The sequence below is a fragment of the Echiichthys vipera genome (genome assembly GCF_963691815.1).
Source record: "Echiichthys vipera genome assembly, chromosome: 23".
In the NCBI taxonomy this organism is placed as follows: Eukaryota; Metazoa; Chordata; class Actinopteri; order Perciformes; family Trachinidae; genus Echiichthys; species Echiichthys vipera.
Window position 1 is genome coordinate 7,159,924 of NC_139848.1, and position 20,343 is coordinate 7,180,266.

General features: G+C 43.5%; 1 protein-coding gene across 2 annotated transcripts; it reads left to right on the forward strand.

Annotated features, from left to right (window-relative positions):
• The first annotated feature begins 692 nt into the window (after positions 1-692).
• On the forward strand, positions 693-18,901 carry LOC310964669 (radixin-like). 2 transcript variants are annotated; one of them, XM_083937879.1, is made up of 15 exons: positions 693-860; positions 3,315-3,408; positions 10,196-10,279; positions 10,422-10,517; positions 11,344-11,466; positions 11,565-11,716; positions 11,888-11,971; positions 12,172-12,318; positions 13,281-13,377; positions 13,498-13,661; positions 14,083-14,213; positions 14,375-14,535; positions 14,795-14,887; positions 15,044-15,280; positions 16,268-18,901. In XM_083937879.1, exons 2-15 carry the CDS (start codon positions 3,397-3,399, stop codon positions 16,430-16,432), a joined length of 1,746 nt encoding a protein of 581 aa, XP_083794005.1. In that variant the 5' UTR covers positions 693-860; positions 3,315-3,396; the 3' UTR covers positions 16,433-18,901. The 2 variants fall into 2 exon arrangements, with proteins under 2 accessions (XP_083794005.1, XP_083794006.1); XM_083937880.1 differs by lacking the exon at positions 693-860 and adding an exon at positions 1,008-1,097.
• The last annotated feature ends 1,442 nt before the right edge of the window (positions 18,902-20,343 follow it).

A 20,343-nucleotide genomic window follows, 5' to 3' on the forward strand; every position in this document is an offset into this window, starting at 1 on the left:
AAAATCTGACTATATTTTTCCAACTGAATTATCTCAGGTCCTGGCACTGGTGGCCGTGCACCGTGTTTTACAAATATCAAACCATTCCTCCTCAGTTATATGTTCCTCCAACTCTTTCCCCCATTTTCTTTGATATAAAGAGACTTTTTTTCCCTTAATGTGCTTTAAAAAACACATCAATAACGTCATTATCAGTGTCAGCTTTTGTCTCCTTCTCATTATAGTCCCTTATTTGTCGGTATCGATATTGTTCAGGTTCATCTCGTCCAAATTTATCCTTTAACTTTTCAAAACTCTGCAGCATCCCTCGTTCGACCATTGCACATATCGCTGTAATGCCTTTTTTTCATCCATTGCTTAAACCCTTAATCATTCGTACCTGTACGAACCTCTAAATAAATGTGAACCAACTCAAAATCTTTGCATCTTTCAACCACCTTGTTCCATATGTCGACTGTAGTTTTGATTATTGAATCCAATTGGTTGCCCATCTTGCGCAATAATCCTTTGTGTGCTATTAAGTTTCGTAATTCAATGTCTTTTTGCCCTAATCTATGCTTTTCCATCTTGCAGCACACTCATCCTTGCACCCATATCTCAGAGGTCTTAGTTGTGCATCGTAGAGGCTTTTATTTTGAAAGTTGAGACCGGGAGTGGTAGCGTCTTATTCCGGCTAGCTCGACACTAGCACCCCAAATCGCCTTATGGTTCAGACTTCAACGGTTTTTCTATGTCTGCGGGAATTTGTTTCGTCAAAAGCGGTGAAAGATAAGGAGCGACCACCAGAACGGATTCCTCAACGTGGAAATAACGATACCGGGCTTTTCCTGTCCATTCAAAGACGTACTTTCGTCCCCCCGGTGAGTTGCCTCTCCCTAAAAAAAAAAGATGAGCTTCAAGTTTGATGCAATAGCGGATACATCCTCGTGTTCGAAAAAGACGACGCCTTCGAACTGACCGTAAACGCACCGTAGCTTGCTTTACGTTGTCAGGTTTTCAACGGGCACATTTTTTGGGGACTAACGGTTGTTTAACGGCTAACATTAGTGTTACACCGAGTACAACTCTGAAGAAAAAGGCTTTCTGACACGCCAAACGTATGTATTTTTAGTTTTCATTCGTCGTGTCTTAACGTTTTGCCAAAAGTGTCACTGTTTTACACAATTTTGTGGTCAAATTTTCACGGAAGACAACTGTCGGCGGGTAACGTTAAATGCGCGAGCTAATTGCTCAGGCGCTACAAGTGGGCATGTCGTCATCCGGAGTGGCCCGCAAGTATTCAGTCTGCTTCTTAACACACAACCTTAGTATTTGTCTCACTGTTCTGCTTTATTATACTCACTAGTGATGCCTATCATTCTCTTCAGGTGTCAATATAGGTTAGGTTAGGGTCCGTTTGATGGTATTGTTTGTATTTTGAGCTTTATCAGAGGATTTCCTGGGCATTCATTTCAAAATAAAGTAGCAGTTAGTTTGCCCCAGTGACAGAAAGCATCCCCTATGCAATGTGTCCCCTAGCAAGACACAATATTTAAAAACATGATGCTGTTCAAGTGTGTTTTTGCTCTGTCATTTGCTAAAAGACCACTTTGTAGGCTTTCAAATCGTGACACGTTATCCATGACTCAGCACAATACCATCAGATAAACTGGAGCATCCAAATCTGACTGATGTGACATGCTCACATAACAAAAACTCTTGTTTTCCCGGGATCGTTTCAGTATCATATGGCAGTTCAACCCAGGTCATTACCTAACATGCAGGCTTGTGTTTCAACTAGAGTATACCTCGACTCTGACATGTATAGCATGCAGGCTGAAATAGCTCCAATATGTGTAGTCAGACCGATCTTTTATTTTTACTTGGTGATAGACCGATACATCGGCTGGCCGATATTTGCGTTTTTTACGTGTATCGCACCGGCCGATGCGGGTTCCGCCTTGCTTCACTCTTACATCTGGGATCGCTCCATGGTAAAGCGATTTCAGGAGTTTGGGCTCTGCATATGATTGGATAAACCACTTGTCCGTCATCTTTATTGACGTGTTACTTCAACCACTCACATCGAAACCAACCCGCGATGCAGGGAAATGCCAGAACAGAACAGCGGACATCGTTTCCACCAACGAAAGCCTTCAGAGCCGTTCTCTGGTGAAGAAATATTCTCTAGTTTGGACGACACGGATGAAATAGCAGCATCTATGTTGACGCCTGCTTCCTCGATGCGAGCCACCGCAGTCGTTTCTCCACAACGTCACATTGATAAAACCCCGCCCGGCGGTTCTGATTGGCCTGACCATATTTTGGTTGAATGGGAAAATGACGAGTAACTCAACTTCCAGTGTAGTAGGTAGAGTTCTGCCAACATACAGATGATCTGAATGCAGCTTTTTTTCTGGTTCACCTTTGTCAAAATCCCAAACCAACGACTTTTGGACAGAATTACGACCAAAAAAGGTCTTATTGTTAGTGATGCTACTTGCTGTTGTGAAGTCTTTCCCCGGTTTAAATGTAACACTCTGTTGTTGTTGTTTTTTTTCATGTTTTCGGCGCCGTTGCTTCCTGGTTTATTCTATTTCTGGGTCAAAAGCCACCCCCGCGGTGTGTGGAGCATGCGCAGACGAGAAACCTGATAATAACCCGAGAATGCTGTTTACATGCGCAAAATTTCGGGGAACTGAAGGAGATTTCTATGTCTGTTAACCGGGGTACGGTGTTTATATGGCGTTTGAGAAACCTGGGTATGCCCTTAACCCGATTATAATCAGGTTTTTGAAACTGCATGTAAAGGCACTGATGGGAGGGAGCAAAAGTAGAATCAACTCCAAATATCGGCTCAAGATAAGTGGCTGTTGTTATCGTTCATCGGCTAAGGCTTATGGAAAAAAAGTCTGTATCGGCATCGGTTGATCCCTATTTTTAATATATATTTTTAAGCATAACTGATGTTGTTGCAATGCCCACGAGTCCTCACGTGATGCCTTTACTGTCTTTCCGTTTTCTCTTCCACTGTAATTATGTTTTAAGTAGTTTTGCCCCACGCAAACTTACAATAGTTTCCACATGTGCAGCAACGTGATTGTGCATGTTGAAATTGGATGTAGAACTACTACTACTATAATTTCTGTATGGTAGTCATTAACAAATGGGGCTTATTTAGCACTTTAAAAGATGAATCTTTGCAATATAACATGTTGTCTCCTGCCAAATCATTTAGTTAAAGAGAGAATACAAAAAACTCAAGTTAATAATGTTGTTCATAGGCAGCGGCTCATATTGTTTAACCCATGAAAAATGGTCTCTTTTGCTTTCAGGTCCTGTGATACGGGTGTCGTTGCCGTCCTGTGAAGGATTTATCCTCTCAGCTCTCAGGCGTAAGGAGGAGAGGAAGCAAAGATGCCGAAACCGGTAAGAGGCTGAAAGGAGTTACATGAGAGTTGGCGTACGAATGTCAGCAGTCTTTTATCATACTGTGTTCAACAGATCAGCGATATACAGAAAGGCAGCATTTAGAGAAGCAGCTGCTAATCATTTTAGATTGTTTGATTAAAAAAATGAAAAAGATATGGACAGGGTCAGGATATATGATATGAATCCGAAACAGTAAAGTTGCTTGTTTGTTCCTGCCTAGCCTGCTTACATAAACTAAATCTCTCCAGTTGTCATAATAGTCGACATGAGCTCCCGAAAGCTACATGAATGCATTCTGGGAAGTGGCAGTTTCATCCCCATGGCGTCTCCCACTCTTCATACTCCTCGTCCAAGGAGACAACAGCCAGAGTGTGAAATGAACTGCCAAACCCACAGGCCTTGCCACTGCAACACTGCTGCCATTGTTGCTTAAAGGGTGGAGAGAATGCCAGAGTCCTGGGATGTTAACAACACCAAAACAAAAGCAATTTGATGCAGTCCCGTCATGGATGTCCCACTGTTGTCAATGTCATGCTGCTTTTTCATCATGGACAGACTTAGTACATCTCATCAGTCTGGGTGGGGATAGTGCATGTTGCATAATTCGTTTTTTGAGCTTTGGGCTTTTTTTTAGTCGACAAACAGCTGAAGTTATGTTTTAATTCACAATTTATTTAATGAAAAGATTTCAAGGTCAAGTTGATAAAACCTACATCAGAAACTTTCCTAGGAACTCGGAACAACAGGCTTCAGGCTTTGAACTGAATCACATCTCCTGACTCGCTCTTGAAGTGGTGGGTGTTTGTGTGGGTGGGTGGATGGGGGCGGGTTTGGGAAGCTACAGAGGAGGAACAACCAGGCACTGATGTCATCCTCCACTTCCCCCTCTTGTCCCCTGAGTCACCAGGGCGCTATCCCAAAACGGCTCCTACGACAGCGGACTGCTGGCCCCTCGGCTCAAAGCGACATCCCGGTCACAGACAGTAACTGACAGAGAAAGCACAGCTTGTCGCAGAGGCGCACTGACACAGTAAACAGAGGAAGAACGACATGACCTCCTCGGGGTTTGGTGCCAGACACCAAAACTTTTCGAAGAGGTCTCGTATTCCTCAGTCAGCATTAATCTGTAACCAAAGAATAAAAACAATTGAAAGGTTGGGGAAGATAAGTTTGTTGAGCTAGCAGGGAGCGTACTGAATTTGTTTTTCTGTAGTGATTTTGCAGTAACGAAACACAAGAAACACATTGTTCTTTTATAAAGTTTTCTTAATCCAGAGTAATGTGCTGTTTCTCATGTTGCCTGCGGGCTGCGAGGCAGTATGAGGTGATGGCATCCAACAGCAAGAGGGCCCTCGTTTGTTTCCTAGCTTGCGGCTGTTATCCCGTTTGCTGAAGAAGAGGCCCGCTGTGTACATCAGGGGCCAAGTCTCTGTCAACATCCTGTCTCTGTGGAAGTAAGGTGAAGAAAGAGGATTATCACAAGATGACCGAGGGACCACCAGGGCAGAGGCCAGTCAGATGGGTGAACATAACATTTGGGAATAATAGGAAATAGAGAGAGAGTGAAGAAAAGGAGATGTGAATCTGTTGTTCTCAAGATGTGCTCTGTAGGAAAAACAGTGAGTGTCATTGGAAGAGAGGAGTTGCAACAGTGATGCTGGACTCTTCGCTCCATTCACAGTACCAAAGTTAGGTATCAGGTAGAGTAAGTAATGTTTTCGGTTAACTGGGCATGAATAAATAGATTTTTTTTTTGTCCTCTTGTGAAAAGGGTGCTTCACACACAGCAGTCGCCTTCCCTTCCCCCAAAAGGATGAATGTTTGTGTTTTGTAGGTAGCAGCGATTCCTCGTACGCTCTCACTCCTCCTTGCTTTCCTCCTCCCCTCCTAAACTCGCCTCACCCTGCAGGGGGTTAATCAGAGGGACAGACAGCTGCTCAGAGCCCAGCAGGCCAGATTAGCAACTCTACTGATTGTAGTTTGTGTGTGTGTGTGTGTGTCTCTTAAGGCCTCTCTCTGCAAAGCTCCTCTAAACAGCTTACAGTTATTTAACAGCTGCACATTTAACAAGGGGCACGTCTGAGTGAGAACTCGTCTCCACAGTTGTAATGGAGAGGGGGATTTGGAAACATCCTGAAAGCTTTATTGCAATCTTGAACAACACTCGACGAGGACTGTTTAGTGACACATGAAGGAGGTTAGAATAAATTACAGCGTCAAATAGTCCCATCCTTAAACGTTGTCATATAGATAAAATAAAATACAGACAGATATCTTATGATGCATTTCGTTTGTCACTGACTTTGTATCAACACATTTATCTCTTCGTTTTAGGTAAGCGTTGAGAGAGAGGAGGGGGGGGGGTTAGTGGCACAGATGTGTTTCCTGCTGCTAATATACACTATTCAGGAAACAGAGTGCTGTGGGGTAGTACTGCACTGAGTGGAGTGCATCCATAAAGCATCTGTTGTCACATAGAAATGGGCTGCAAACATGAAAAATGTCAGCAAAGAAACTGAAAACGTATTGGAAATGCTGATGAACAGGCTTCTGGTAGATGATTTTCTTCCAGTAGACAATAGAACCACAACATAGACGTTTCAGACCAACGCAGCAACTGGAACGTGAGGCAGCCACATCAGGCGGATGATCTCGGGTGCTTTTCATTATGCTAACTTATGCTTCCTCACGTCCTCTCAATCGTCCTCCCTCCGCCATCATGGAAGATCTTCCAAGCCCTTAAATGCGGCTCCGGGAGAGAGGAGGCTTCTGGAAGAGCTTAGAGCGAGGAAACACGGGTGTACATGACGTGGAAATCTTCTATCAAGTGGCGCGAGGTGTAAATGCTGCACCTCCAGATGTGGCACACATTTTGATAGCACCTAAGACCGACACTATGAAACCAAAGATTTCTCATTTGGCAGCTTTCAGCTTCTCCGTCCTCACATCTCTTCCTGGCATCTCTCTCTCTTGCACGTCCTCGCTGAGAGGAGCTATGACGCAGGAAAGAGACGCAATTAAGGGAAGTGAGGAGACACAAGGTGTGATTAAAAGCACCACTTGCTTTTACGAAGTTTCATTTACAGGTGGTGCTTTTACCAGCAAAAAATGGGTAAATCTGTTAACTTGTTAAATGTGTCTTTGTTTAGAGTTCACTGCTCGCCTAAAGCTTCCTCTCACAGATCTTGCTCTATTTTTAAAGAGAGTAGTTTGGTTATTTTGAGAACTGTCATGTTGCCTAGTTAGTGTGTCTGGTATCACCACAGACAGTATCATACAAGGACAGGCTTACAAAAGTCGCTCCTCCGAGACTTTGCAGTTGTCGACTGTGTGATTAGCTGTGTCAGTGCCTCGGCATGTTGTTGTTGTCCCTCTTCTCCTCCCCCTCTCTCTGCAGGAGAGATAGGATTAACTGACCGTCTGGTCCGTACAGGATTCTGCCTCTCTCCGCTCTGTGGGGTTGGCTATGTTTTGGCAGAGAGAGAGACACACACACACACACACACACACACACACACACACACACACACACAGTGTAAAGGTTGGCTCTTTCACAGCTGATTGCTGATGGCAGGCGGGCCCCACATAAATGCATGGGAAGGGACATTCAAGGCCAGTCGCTTGGAAACCTCCAGCTCAGCACAACATTCTCCACAACTACTCCTATCTCAGAAAGTCAATGAGGCAGCAGCTAGTGTTGAAACTAGTCTTCATTCATCTGTCAGTAAACCATGGACATGTCTAGTTTTGTGCACTTGTAGGAGTTGTCTGAGATGTTGCCATAGCAGTTGAAAGCTTTGCTGTTTTTGGCTTCATTAAGTGTAATGGAAGTTGTTGCAAAAAAAAAAAACCCTAGAACCTGGATTGAGTTCAAGTCTGTTTCCTAAAGTTAAGCTCTGTCACTGAGTGAGGACAAAACCATGGATTAGTTCTGATGAAATCTTCCCATCCTGATCTCAAGTGATGGAGATTCTCCTTGATCGGACAATGGCTTGATGACTAGACGTTAAATGCTCTTATCGCACCACGGGACAACTGTAACTCAGACACTTAACTTTAAGAAGAAGTGCAGCGGGTCTCCCATCTCATACACATTAGGCCTAAGTCAATGACTCATCAGAGGTTGTTGGTTTTTTTTTTCCAAAGGAGCAAAGGACCAGGCAGGTAGTAGCTTGAACAGTAAACCAAGAAGTATGTGAAACACCTTTTTGTAAAATGTTTTAATTGCCAAAGCTTAATTATATCATGTAGGACGTAAGGCGTGAAATGAGAATGGGTGGAGGTGTGAACTCCTCTGCTACTGTAGGGGCTTTTGGGTCATAGTTCCTCTTAATTTAAAGTTGTGTTATGTGCACTGTTCCTGAAGGCCAGCTGCAGTAGCACAAATGGGCCACGGTGACCTTGTTGCTTTATAATATCTTCTGATTCATTGAAAAGCATAATTGTTGGCTTCCTTTTTCACATTTGCTTGTTCTGTTTGATGATTTATAATTGGATGAATATAAATTCATAATCTGTCTGTTTAATGAATCTGCGTGTGAGAAAATGAACAGAGTCAAGAACTGGTTATCCCAGTGAGCTGGAGTTCATGTTCTATCATGTAACCGTATCCTTAAAATCCTCGTTGAAATGATGCTGACAGGGATGTGTTGTAATAAGCAGCCGCTGGTGTTATTGGTGTAACCAGAGCGATAGACTTCGTAAAGCATCTCAGTATTGTGCAAAACAAATAAACTAGCAGTAGAAGTTTTCTTTTAAAAGTCAGTAACATAAGAACTCTAAAAAATAATGCCATACTTTCTCTATTATGCACTCAACACATTAAAAGTCAGAATTTGAGAAACAAAATAACACATAAAATAATGTCTCTGAAAAACTAGTTTCACGCAGACAGTTTCGCACAACTGCGTGCGTTGGATATACCTTGTATAGGATGTGTTGCATCATTTTAAAATGATTATTTACAGTGAAATAGATGCTAATCCTTTATTTGCAGAGCAGGCAGAATTGTGTAGATGCAGTAATTATCCGGAAAAAATGAGTCACAAAAAGTTTCAACTAAATATGTGTGCATGTGTTTCCTGTCCAACGCACTCTAATTTCATCTTAATTGCCAGAAAAAGCCACTCTTCTGTGAATCCATTTATTTTTCTTGCCCTGTAGATAACTGGCATTGACATTGCAACACGAGTTGATTTCCCAGACTTGGATGAAGCGTTGCTCTTGACGTGGACTAAAAATAAAGACACACTGGCAACGGGCGTGCCAAAGAGAGTTGGTTTCAAAGAGAACAGAATACGGCAACTACATCACTTGAAAACTGACCCTGACTGAAAGCAGAATACAGTCATTTAGTCACTTAAGACTTAATCTTTTCCGAGTAAGCTGCCCACATTTTCCAACCAAAATGAAGCTTGCTCTCAAGCAGGTTTGATTATGAACATGTGGGATACAGTTTTGTGCTTTAAAACGGTGTTAAAAATAAATGAACTTTCGCACATAACAGTACTGGTTTAGGCTACACAGGACTATGTATGTTACAAGTCTATAGGGTGGAGAAAGTGAAACTTTCATGGGTAATTAATGAGAGGGAGACAGGCAGATACATTGTGGTCTGAGCTCCATGTGGCACGGTGTGGCTATGTGCTGTATAGACACAAGTTTCATGGATTATTCATAACAGGGTTATGGAGAGAAAGAGACAGGGATGAGAGCAGGAGAGACAGTGTAGAAATATTGTGAGGAGAGAAATGCAAAGTTAGCTTTCCTGAGGTTTTGTGAATAATTGCTAAGAGGAAAAGTTTCTTCTTTCTCTCCTTTTCTGTATGGTTGGCTCATCTGACCTCGCTGTAACTCAATCTCAAAGGGAGCACACCCCAGATCATCTCTCTTGCTTCCTGTTGCGCTCTATCTCCCTCGCTTTTTTTTTTGCACTCTTGCTAAAGTTTTTGCTTTTGCACTCTGCCTCGCCTTCCTCTGTACCACGTGCTCCCCTCTGTCTCTCTTCTTGCGCCGTTAACCACCACTGAGGCAACACACAGCTCAGTGGGTGTGGAAGGAAGGATGCGAGATGCCTCGGAGGTCAGCCCTGCTCTGTTCTGTGCCATCCGCTGCTACGGGCCTACTGCCAGTGCCGTTTACTGGGAGCCAATGACTGAGTTTATCCCCACCCCAGAGGTGCTTGAGTGGTGGGTTTGCTTTGAATGGTGGGGCTTGCTCACCTTGGCAGTGTAGGATGGAAAGAGGGAGGAAGAAAGAGGAAAGTTTACACAGACCCTCTACAAAACTTGGGTTAGGATTGAGGGAAATTGAGGCATACTGGGCGAACAAGTCTAATTTCTTGGAAGATCATTACTTGACTGAGAAAGTTAGACGGCAGCACTTCTGCATTGTGATACATACACGTCACATCCTACATTATATATTATATTTAACTATTTACATGTTACCCACAAGGAATTATGTTTGAAAAACTTAGCTGCACCTCCAAGCAAAGCTAAAAAGAGTATGACTCTGTTTACCACCAGTAATGTTGCCTGATTCATGATGGAGATTAGTAGGTGTTTAGTTAAGATTAGCAGAAAGGCACTAATAGTAATGAGCTCAAGGCTGAGGTCGGCTTCATATCACTGTAGTGTGGCAGTAAATGTTCCTGGCTTATTTGGCCATTCCACTCACTAGTTTAAACGACGTGCTGTAAAGCCATTTCGGTGCTGCATCTGAAGTCTCCATGAAAAATCTTTGCCTGTGTAATATAATCAACTTTTTGTTGTGTGTTTTCTAGATCAACGTCCGTGTGACCACCATGGATGCAGAGCTGGAGTTTGCCATCCAACCGAATACCACAGGAAAACAGCTCTTTGACCAGGTGAGCATGAATGGCATGACCACAAATGTGGACTGGTTACTGCTTTCCAAAAAGCTAAACTTATGTATATAGGCGTCCTGGTGGTTCAATAATGTTTGGAGCACCTGTAAGAATTCAGATTTCCTGTTGTTTTTATTGGCAGGTGGTGAAGACGGTGGGACTGCGGGAGGTCTGGTTTTTTGGCCTACAGTATGTGGACAGTAAAGGCTACAGCACTTGGCTCAAACTTAATAAGAAGGTCTGTCTTTAACTCTAATGTTATCCTTAGTCATATCCTCCAAAACACTTTTTTTAATCTACACACTACACTTTTACTGTCTTCTTCCTTTGATTGTCTCTCTGCCTTTTTTATTCGTTGTCAGGGCCTTTTATCTGTTTGTCTTTCGTCCGGTCGGTGTCTGTCATTTATCTGGTATTTGCCCAGAAGCTCTGCTGTCGTCTGGAGCCTCAGATGTGCTCTTTCAACAGGCTTCCTCTCTCGCTCAGGCCAACACGCCCTCCGGCCTAACACCCCTGCTATGACAGTGTGTCTGTGTATTTGAGTATGCCTGACAGAAAAGCCCCCTCACACTCTACAAGTGTGTGTTACAGAGAGAGAGAGACAGAGAGACAGGCAGGGGGTACAGGAAAATGTGATGAATTCCTCTTAAATTGAATGGCAACGAAACCAGTGTTTGTTGAGGCCCTCCAGTCACTGTAGACAAACGCTGGGCTTTCAGCAGGATCTGTGACAGGATTTCTTCCCACAAGCTGGGCTCCTACAGAAAACTACTTTGTATGTGTGTGAGAAACAACCGTCAACACACAGCCCAGTAGCACATGTCCCCTAGATACCAAAAGATCTGACAGTGACCAATTTACAGAAGTGTTATCGGATGAACATTCTTGTTTAGCACAGTCCATTCCCTTAATGTGCTCCGATACGGATTAAAGGATGATTCAAATCAGCACAATACCAAAGTCACAAGCTTGGTTGTGAGAGGCACTTGTGACACACAGTTTATAATCTGCTGATTAAACAATGGTTGGATGATGATGTCGTCTCTGTCGCCTCTGTCGCCCAGGTGACCCAGCAGGATGTGAAGAAGGAGAACCCTCTGCAGTTTAAGTTCAGAGCAAAGTTCTTCCCTGAGGATGTGTCCGAGGAACTAATCCAGGAGATCACCCAGAGACTCTTCTTCCTGCAGGTAACGAGCCACTCACTTGTCAAGTTTCCATCCAAATGCAGTGCACATTTTAACTGAATTGGAGGAAAAAGTGTTGAATACATCAAATGTTCTGCCAGGTGAAGGAGGCCATCCTGAATGATGAGAACTACTGTCCCCCAGAGACAGCGGTGCTTCTCGCGTCATACTCTGTCCAGGCCAAGTATGGAGATTACAACAAAGATGTCCACAAGCCCGGGTACCTCACCCATGACAGACTGCTGCCTCAAAGGTACACACACACACACACACACACACACACACACACACACACACACACACTGCTCTGCTGTCAGCCAAACCTTGAAACCTGGAATGTGTCGTTGCCGGGTTGGAATTTTCAATGATTTCCTCTCGAGGAAACGATTCAGCGCAGATGAAGTCATTGTGTTTGTGTACACAGAGTCCTGGAGCAGCACAAGCTGACCAAGGAGCAGTGGGAGGACAGGATACAGACTTGGCACGAAGAACACAGAGGAATGCTCAGGTATGTTTCAAATGTTCCTTATCACTTGAAAACCCCGGAGTGAGACAATGAAAATTTGTATGTGACTACATGTGTTTGGGTTCGTTGTGTCATGTTTGACTTGATTATATAATTTCTGTCTTACTGATATTAAAGTGAACACTTTCTGATGAAACCCGATATATAATCTTTCAACTCCTTCTTCTTTTCCTCCTCTGTAGAGAGGACTCCATGATGGAATATCTTAAAATCGCCCAGGACCTAGAGATGTATGGAGTCAATTACTTTGAGATCAAAAACAAGAAGGGCACACAGCTGTGGCTGGGCGTGGACGCCCTTGGCCTCAACATCTACGAACACGAAGACAAGTAAGAGACACGGGTTGCTATCAGGGCTGAGACATGTTAAGACCTCATGTTTCAGATGCCATTAGCATTTTTTCCCACAAAATGCATCTTGTGTTTTGGTATGAATCCCATCACATCCCCGGGTATCAGAGCTGTGGTATGCTGTCGATTACTAAACAGCAGCAGACACGACGCCTATGACGCAACCTGCCACAGCGTGTGTCAACTCATTTCATTTTAAGGGATTTGTTATACCTGCTGTATCACCCAACTCCACCACAGGATGATTAGGATAATGATTTTGTAAAGCAGGGTTCGACATTAATCATAAATCAGCCAGACTATCTCTATTTTTCGATGTTCACCAAGTTTAGAGGAAAAAAGATATTTTTAGAAGTGAAAACTGAGGGGAGAGGTGGAGAAAGGAAGACGTGTGTATGTCCACTGTAGGAGAGACTTTCCTGTCCTCTCCGGTCAGAGATTTTTACACTTTGTGGAAGAGAAGATTTAACAACAACTCCTGTAGCATTTCCTCTCACTCACTTCCCTTTCCTGTCTGTTATCTGAGGTCATCACAACTGTCATCCTTCTTGTCTTGTTCAAGGAAGGAAATAAGGGATAGTTTCTTACTCTCTCCTTAGACAGCAACATCCTTTATTTCTATTTCTTCCTTTTTGATTAGAGAACACTCGCCCTCCTTTTAATTCTTGGCAGAAAGAGATGAGTTTCATCCACCTACTTCTCTTTCCTGTCAATATTCTTAGCAACTTCACTGAAAACAAAATCAAATCGGAGATTAGAAACTGAAAGAGGATTCAGTCTGGTGATTTCCTGTAAGGTGGTCCGTTAATACGAGGCACCATCTGCTGGCTGAATGTTATAAAACTATGTTACACCCTGTTATGTATATTATCACAGAAGTGGGATGCAAGCTGAAGTGTTAATAGTGTAGATTGACCTTTTTTGGACCTTTCTTTCCTCAGGTTGACACCAAAGATTGGCTTCCCTTGGAGTGAGATTCGAAACATCTCTTTCAATGACAAGAAGTTTGTCATCAAACCTATTGACAAGAAAGCACCTGTGAGTGACACGTTGATCAAACATGGATTTGACTTTCTGCCTGATTGATACACATAACATGTCCTGCTTTACATTAAAGGATATATATTTTCTCTCCACTCTCTTTCTTAATACATGCAGGACTTTGTGTTTTATGCCCCGCGACTGCGCATCAACAAGCGTATCTTGGCTTTGTGTATGGGTAACCATGAGTTGTACATGAGGAGGAGGAAGCCCGACACCATCGAGGTGCAGCAGATGAAGGCTCAGGCCCGGGAGGAGAAGCACCACAAACAGATGGAGAGGTACTGCACAGGAATACTGTGTACCTATATTGTCATGTTCCTCTGTCTCTTAGGTCATAGAAAAAACGATCTGGAAAAGAAATTCAAATATTATATCAAAATGTATGCCTGTCGTAAGTGCACTGGGCTGAAATAACATTCATCTCTGTCACATTTGAAATCTTTTAGAGCTCAGTATGTCCAAACACTTCCACATGAATATTTAAGTCTGCTCTAAATCAAAAAGTAGCTGCTGATAAAGAGGAGGAGCAGGTAGAAAAAGTCTGCCCTCTAGTGGAGAAGCTCTAAGAACTTTGAGTGCCTGAGTCTTTTATTCAGTTAATCCTCCTCCAGCTTTTATTCATGTTAAGATGTTCAGGATAAGAGTGCTTGATTTGCTGTGTCTTTGAGTAATCTGAAACGTGTTCCCAAACCATCTCAGGGCTCAGCTGGAGAATGAGAAGAAGAAGCGAGAATATGCCGAGAAGGAGAAGGAGAGAATAGAGCGTGAGAAAGACGAGCTCATGGAGAGGCTGAGACAGATTGAAGAGCAGACGATGAGAGCTCAGAAAGGTACCCGTCTTTCTTTTATCCATCTGATCACTCATCTTTGCTGTTGCCTTCCTCTACCCTCCTTGTGTCTGTCTAATCATGTCACTTCCCGCAGAAATGCTACTGAATTTGAAATGTGTTGAGGATGGCATTATAGTAAAAATGTGTCTGCCCTTCCATAGAGCTCGAGGAACAGACTCGCCGGGCCCTGGAGCTGGAGCAGGAGAGAAAGAGAGCGAGGGAGGAGGCCGAAAGGCTGGAGAGAGACAGGCAAATGGCTGAGGAGGCCAAAGCAGAGCTGGCGAAACAGGCTGCAGACCAGCAGAAGACCCAGGAACAACTGGTGCGTGTTTGTGTGTGTATGGATATGTGTGTGTGTGTTTTCATTGATGGTGTGAGCAATGACAGGCTGGCTTATGTTTTTACGTTTTTGCACACGCATTTCCCTGGTGTGTGATTATATAGGATGAGCACATTCTTAAGCCCGTACGGTTCCTACCCCCTTTTTTTTGTTTGTTTTTAGAAGGGGGGACAGAATGTTCAGGGTGAGTTTAATGTATATTTTCAGTATGTGTAACAGCCTTGTCTCTGTTTTATCCCAGGCTGCTGAACTAGCTGAATTCACAGCCAAGATCGCTCTCCTGGAAGAAGCCAAGAGGAAGAAAGACGATGAGGCCATAGAATGGCAGCACAAGGTACATGACACCTCTCCCTGAATCCCACATAAGCTAACAGGCTTCAGATATCAGACATTCAGCCATGTCTTTCCTTCCAGGTGTGAAACCAGATGTCTCTGTCTTACACTCTCTCTCTCTCTCCCCCTCTCTCTCTGTCCGTGCTCTCACCTGCAGGCTCTGTCAGCCCAGGAGGACCTGGAGAAGACCAAGGAGGAGCTGAAGACGGCAATCACTGTGGTGCCAGCACCTCTGGGCGGCCATGCCGAGAGTGAGCACGATGAGCAGGACGAGAACCACGCGGAAGCCAGCGCCGAGCTCTCTAATGAGGGCGTCAGCCAGCTAGACCTCCGCAGTGAGGAGGCACGCGTCACTGAAGCCCAGAAGAACGAGAGAGTCAAGAAACAGCTGCAGGTGAGAGCGAGCAGTCCAGACCTATTGAGGGTCTGCAAGTGTACTTACTGCTTTATCAAAATAAAGGTGATCGACAGAATGATATGAGCTGTTTCCTAAGGTCAAATTAACTTTCACACTGAATATAAAGTTCATTTAAATCCCACATATAAAAATAGCATCAAATGAATGACACCCACATGTAGAGAGCAACCTCGGCCATTTAGAATAAAACCACCACAAAAAATTCAGTTCATCAGTTTTATTGAACCAAAAGAGATTTGCGTCTCAAACACACAAATAACAATGAGATTACATTATTTTCTAACAGCAGTTATGTTGCAAAGAAGAAACGCCAGCCAAGAAATGGCAAATGAGGGTAAGATATAAGATAAGGCGTTCTTCTCTGTCCATTCTTTAAACTCCTGCGTTTAGTAAAGGCGTTGGCTTAGACTGGAGCCTGGCTCTAAAGAAGATCTACTGGTAATTCATTGATCAGTCAGATCAAAGAGCATCACATCTCTTTATGTTTGCGAGCTTTAAATATATTACACGGCCTGTAGATCTAAGCCGGGCTTCTGCCTAAGCCAGGACTTGTACTGAAGCTATGGCAAGAAGAATTCAAACGGCAATCGAATGGTTTTATTAACCTTACTTTACAACAAAACCACCAAACTAAAATAACTGGCATCTCAACAGCCAACCTCTGCTCAGGGTTTAAAGTAAGTTGAAAGGTTGCAGATTTATTTATTTACATTAAACACATAACCAGGGGCTGTGGATAAATGGCTTTGTGTTAATTACCTGTTTACTTTTAAAATGATTGAGGCGTATTTTTCCATTTGTGCTCTTCTGCACTGGTTTCTTTTTCTCTCTCTTTCCCTCTGCAACGTCTATGCCTCTTCATTTCTGTTGTCTTCCCGTTTCTATTATTTGCTTCTTCTTTTTTTCCTCCCTTTCCTCCCTCCGCCTCCTCCTTCTGACCCTTCCTTCTCTTTTCTCCCCCAGACATTAAGCTCAGAGTTGGCCGACGCCAGAGACGAAACCAAGAAAACACAGAACGACGTGCTACACGCGGAGAACGTGAAAGCGGGCCGAGACAAATACAAAACGCTGCGCCAGATCCGACAGGGCAACACAAAGCAGCGCATCGACGAGTTTGAGTCCATGTGAGAACCGCACTTTTGGCCTCACGCCCCCTTTTTCCCTCAGGGGTGCCTGTTCCCGAACTTTCCCCTCAGCGGCTGCTCAATTTTCATGGACAACAGATGCTGCCGTCCTGGTAGTCCCACCGAGTCCCCCCTGAACACCCCCAGGCAATCTTGAGAAATGATCTTGTGAAACTTTGCCAAAGCCCTGCCCCACAGCTCCACCCTGATACAGATATCTCCCTCGCACGGAGCTCCCTACCCCCCTCAAATACCATCGTACTGCAGAGATCATCTGTTATCCTTAAGCACAGGGGGAAAGAGAAACTGTAAAACCAAAATGGAAGCAATTGGATTTATTATTTTTTGTTCGCAAACATGGCCATAGAAAGCTACTTTTGTTGTTGTTTTTGTTTTGTTTTGTTTTGCATGATGACGCGTATGCAAAGGTTTAGTATGACTCCATGTCTTCAGTTAAAGATCACCTGTCCTCTCCTTGTTTTTAAGTTCTGCTTTTGTTTGACTCATTTTATTGATGACTCCCTTCTTTTTAGTTGTCTGTCAGTCAAATTAAGCTACAGAAATAATACTGGAGTTTGGGGATAAAGTAGGTCACTCTTTTTCATTCTGCGCCCAAGCGCTGCTTATGTTGCATCATGTCGAAACATATCACAAGCTAGTCATGCTAATACTCCTAGCATCTGTGAGTCAAATGAGAGCTGAGCTGAAGTCACTTCACTCCGATCAAGTAATTCAAACTGTTATTTGAATGTTACATTTAAAGGTTTACGTAAAAAACGACACTGCAGTATTTTAAGTTCAATTTCAGGCCGAGTATCAAGAATAGCAGCGAGTGAATGGACGTAGCGAAGGTTACAAAGGGAAAAGTGTTAGGATAGTACGTAATGAGCTCGTGCCACTGAGCGGTCGCCCTCAAGCTTCAAAGTGTTACAAAGGTAGTTGTGTAGCCTTGTGTGTGTGTGTGTGTGTCTCCCAGTTGCGTCCTAGTGTTTCATTCCCAGTCATCATAGATGGTTTTCTCTGCCTGCCAGCTCACAAAGGTAGCCAGGGTTTGAAGTGGACAGACAGAGGAACAGAGACATGATGTCCCAGCTGTTTGTCTGTCTGTCCAGCCATGTGAGTGTATCTGCGTTTGAGTGTGTGGAAGCTGAGACCTGGAACCTCTCTGTCTGGGGAGCTTATGAAAACATCAGTCCCTGACCCAGGACAAATGTCTACCTCAGTAATGTTAGCAGTGGTGACTGACCGTCCCCTCCCTCCCTCCCTCCCTACCTACCTACGGTCATGATTGGACATGGTTGCTGTTACGTCCCTGAGTGGTGCTCCTGGGCCGGCTACGTCAGTATCTTTGTGGCTGCACGACTGAATCAAGATTCTAAGAGAGGGTGTATGTAAACCTTGCCTCTTTGGTGAGATCAAGGTTGAAAAGTGTTATTTCTTAAGCTAGTTCTACACGATCGTCGCTCCTCGCTCCGATGCTTTGGCTCATTCTCCGTTTGTCTGGAATAAAAAAGGACGGTGAACTAAGTAATGCTGCGAATATCAGAACTGAGACGTACTGTGGTATATAGAGAGTTTTCAGAATAAGCTAGGTCACATTATTGTCCTTCCCTGACAGGGTCCTGTGAATGATTTGGTTCTAAGTATTTGGTGGTGACAGACCGGACTCCACCTTGTGTAACGTCTGTTTCAGCTTCACTTTAAGGAGATGCCGACCGGCAATGCATTCATGGGACTGAGAGTCTTGTGAATACTGAGAGAGAAAGTCGTTTTAATGTGAAGGGACCCTTATATTGTGTTTTGTGCGCCCCTCTTGAATCAAAAGGAGTGGAGGCCGATTTCTTCCCCTCAAATCTTCTTACAAATTCTCCTCTGACAACATTGTATTTTTGCTCAAATAACAAACTGACTCCATCTTTTGTGGAGTGGAAAATATGTTCCAGGGTGCATCATTTTTGAAATGAGTGAGCATTTAAGTTGTTTTTGTTTGTTTTTTATTAACAATATGACAAATGTTTATGGTGTTATTCGTGGGGCTCTACCTGACAGCTGGTGTAGGTTGATATTTTTTTAAAAGTCAGAGTTTTAAAGCTAAAACACTCGCGTGGAACGAGACACTGAAGCCTGCCTTTTGTGTTTAACTTGAGTGTCCATAGTGTTGCGTTTGCCATAGCAGGGGAAAAACTGAACCTGTGCTTCCAGCTCATATTTTTGTATTGTTGTGTTCAAAGACCCTAAACCAGCAGCGTGCATCGCTTTACCGGACGGCTTCGTTGAAGGGGAAAAGCTCTCGTTGACGTCCCCGTCCCCTCCGACGAAGCCTGGGTCCGCGGTGACGCCTGCTCTGGCACCAGCTGTCACGTTTTGCCGTTTATTTTTTTCCATATGTTCATGTTATTATTCCTTAAGATAGAAGGCACAGATGGATTTCAGTCCATTTCATTGGTTCACAAATAAAAGTTTTAAATTTAAATTGGTGTTTCGGCCCATTTGTATTATTGCTATTGCTTTGTAAAAGTTTTCATCATCATTATCTCTATAATTAATTCAGATATTTTCCATTTTCTATATTAAAAATCACCCCCCTCCCCTCTGTCCTTACCCCCCTGTCTCGTCTCTATTTTATATCTTTTTGTATTTCTGCAGCTATTTCTTTGTTCCTATTTTATTTCTCCATGATTCTCACCCTAAACTCTGAGCTCTGTCACACTTCATGTTTGTTTCATTGTGTATATAACTTCTTTATGTTGGGTCACAGCCAAAATATGAATTTCCTTCACATTAACTCATTATGTGGCCCACTAATTCAGTTTCTCTGGATGTGAGTGTTGGGTTTTCCAAGGAGTCCCTGAAGGCCACTCTGATTGGCATCAGATGCACCTGAGGGACAAACGTGCTCAGACTGAAGACTGCGGACATAATGTTTGTTCCTGTCAGTTTCAGGTGAGTTTCAGTTCAACATTTGTCCAAATGTGTGAAAACACCAAAGAACTTAATGTGTTTCACTCTGGTTCAGGCCTTTAAAGTCTTCCAGTGCTGCAGTTATGTGTTAGAGAAAAATAAAGTTGTCTTTGTGTTGGCGTTTGCTCTCAGTTTGCCCCTTTTTGTCTGTTATATTCTCTGGGTGTGGATTAAAGGAAGCCTGGGGTTTGGGTCTAAATCACACGGCACTTGATGCTCCGCTGTTCCTCAAAAGAATGAAAGAGTAAAGTCACATGAATGCACTTTGTTCTGTGGTGCTTCATTGAAAACCTCAAAGCAATTTCAGTCAAAAGCAACTGGACTTGGTTATTTGTGTAGGAAGACGCTTCACCTCTCATCCAAGAGGCTTCATCAGTTCATGTACACATCTGACCAGGCTGGGACTGGTCCAACTAACTGGTGTGGAGATCCAGCACGGTCGTTGGCACGTGGAGCACAAAGGGTTTCAGTGACATCATCGGCCTTGTGAGAGGTTAAATACCTGGATCTCCACACCAGGTAGTTGGACCAGTCCTAGCCTGGTCCTGGTCCTGGTCCAGTCCCAGCCTGGTCAGATGCGTACATGAGCTGATGAAGCCTCTTGGATGAGAGGTGAAACATCTTCCTGGACAAACAACCAAGTCCAGTTGCTTTTGACTGAAATTGCTTTGGGGATAACGACGACCTGGACAAATGAGAACATTCACAGGTTCATTAAAAACACCCACATGAGCTCAGACTGCTCACTTTAACACTTTGGATGTTATATTCAGTCACGTGCACGAGCTTCTTAATATCACATTACTGGACACTTTCACTGTTTTAAGTTGTTTTTTATTATTGTCTTTCAGCATCGAACAACTCCATACATGAGTTTCACGTATTAAATGCATCATCCATTTATAAAGTGCCCCAAACTCTAAAATAAACTCAAATATACAATCTAAACAACCA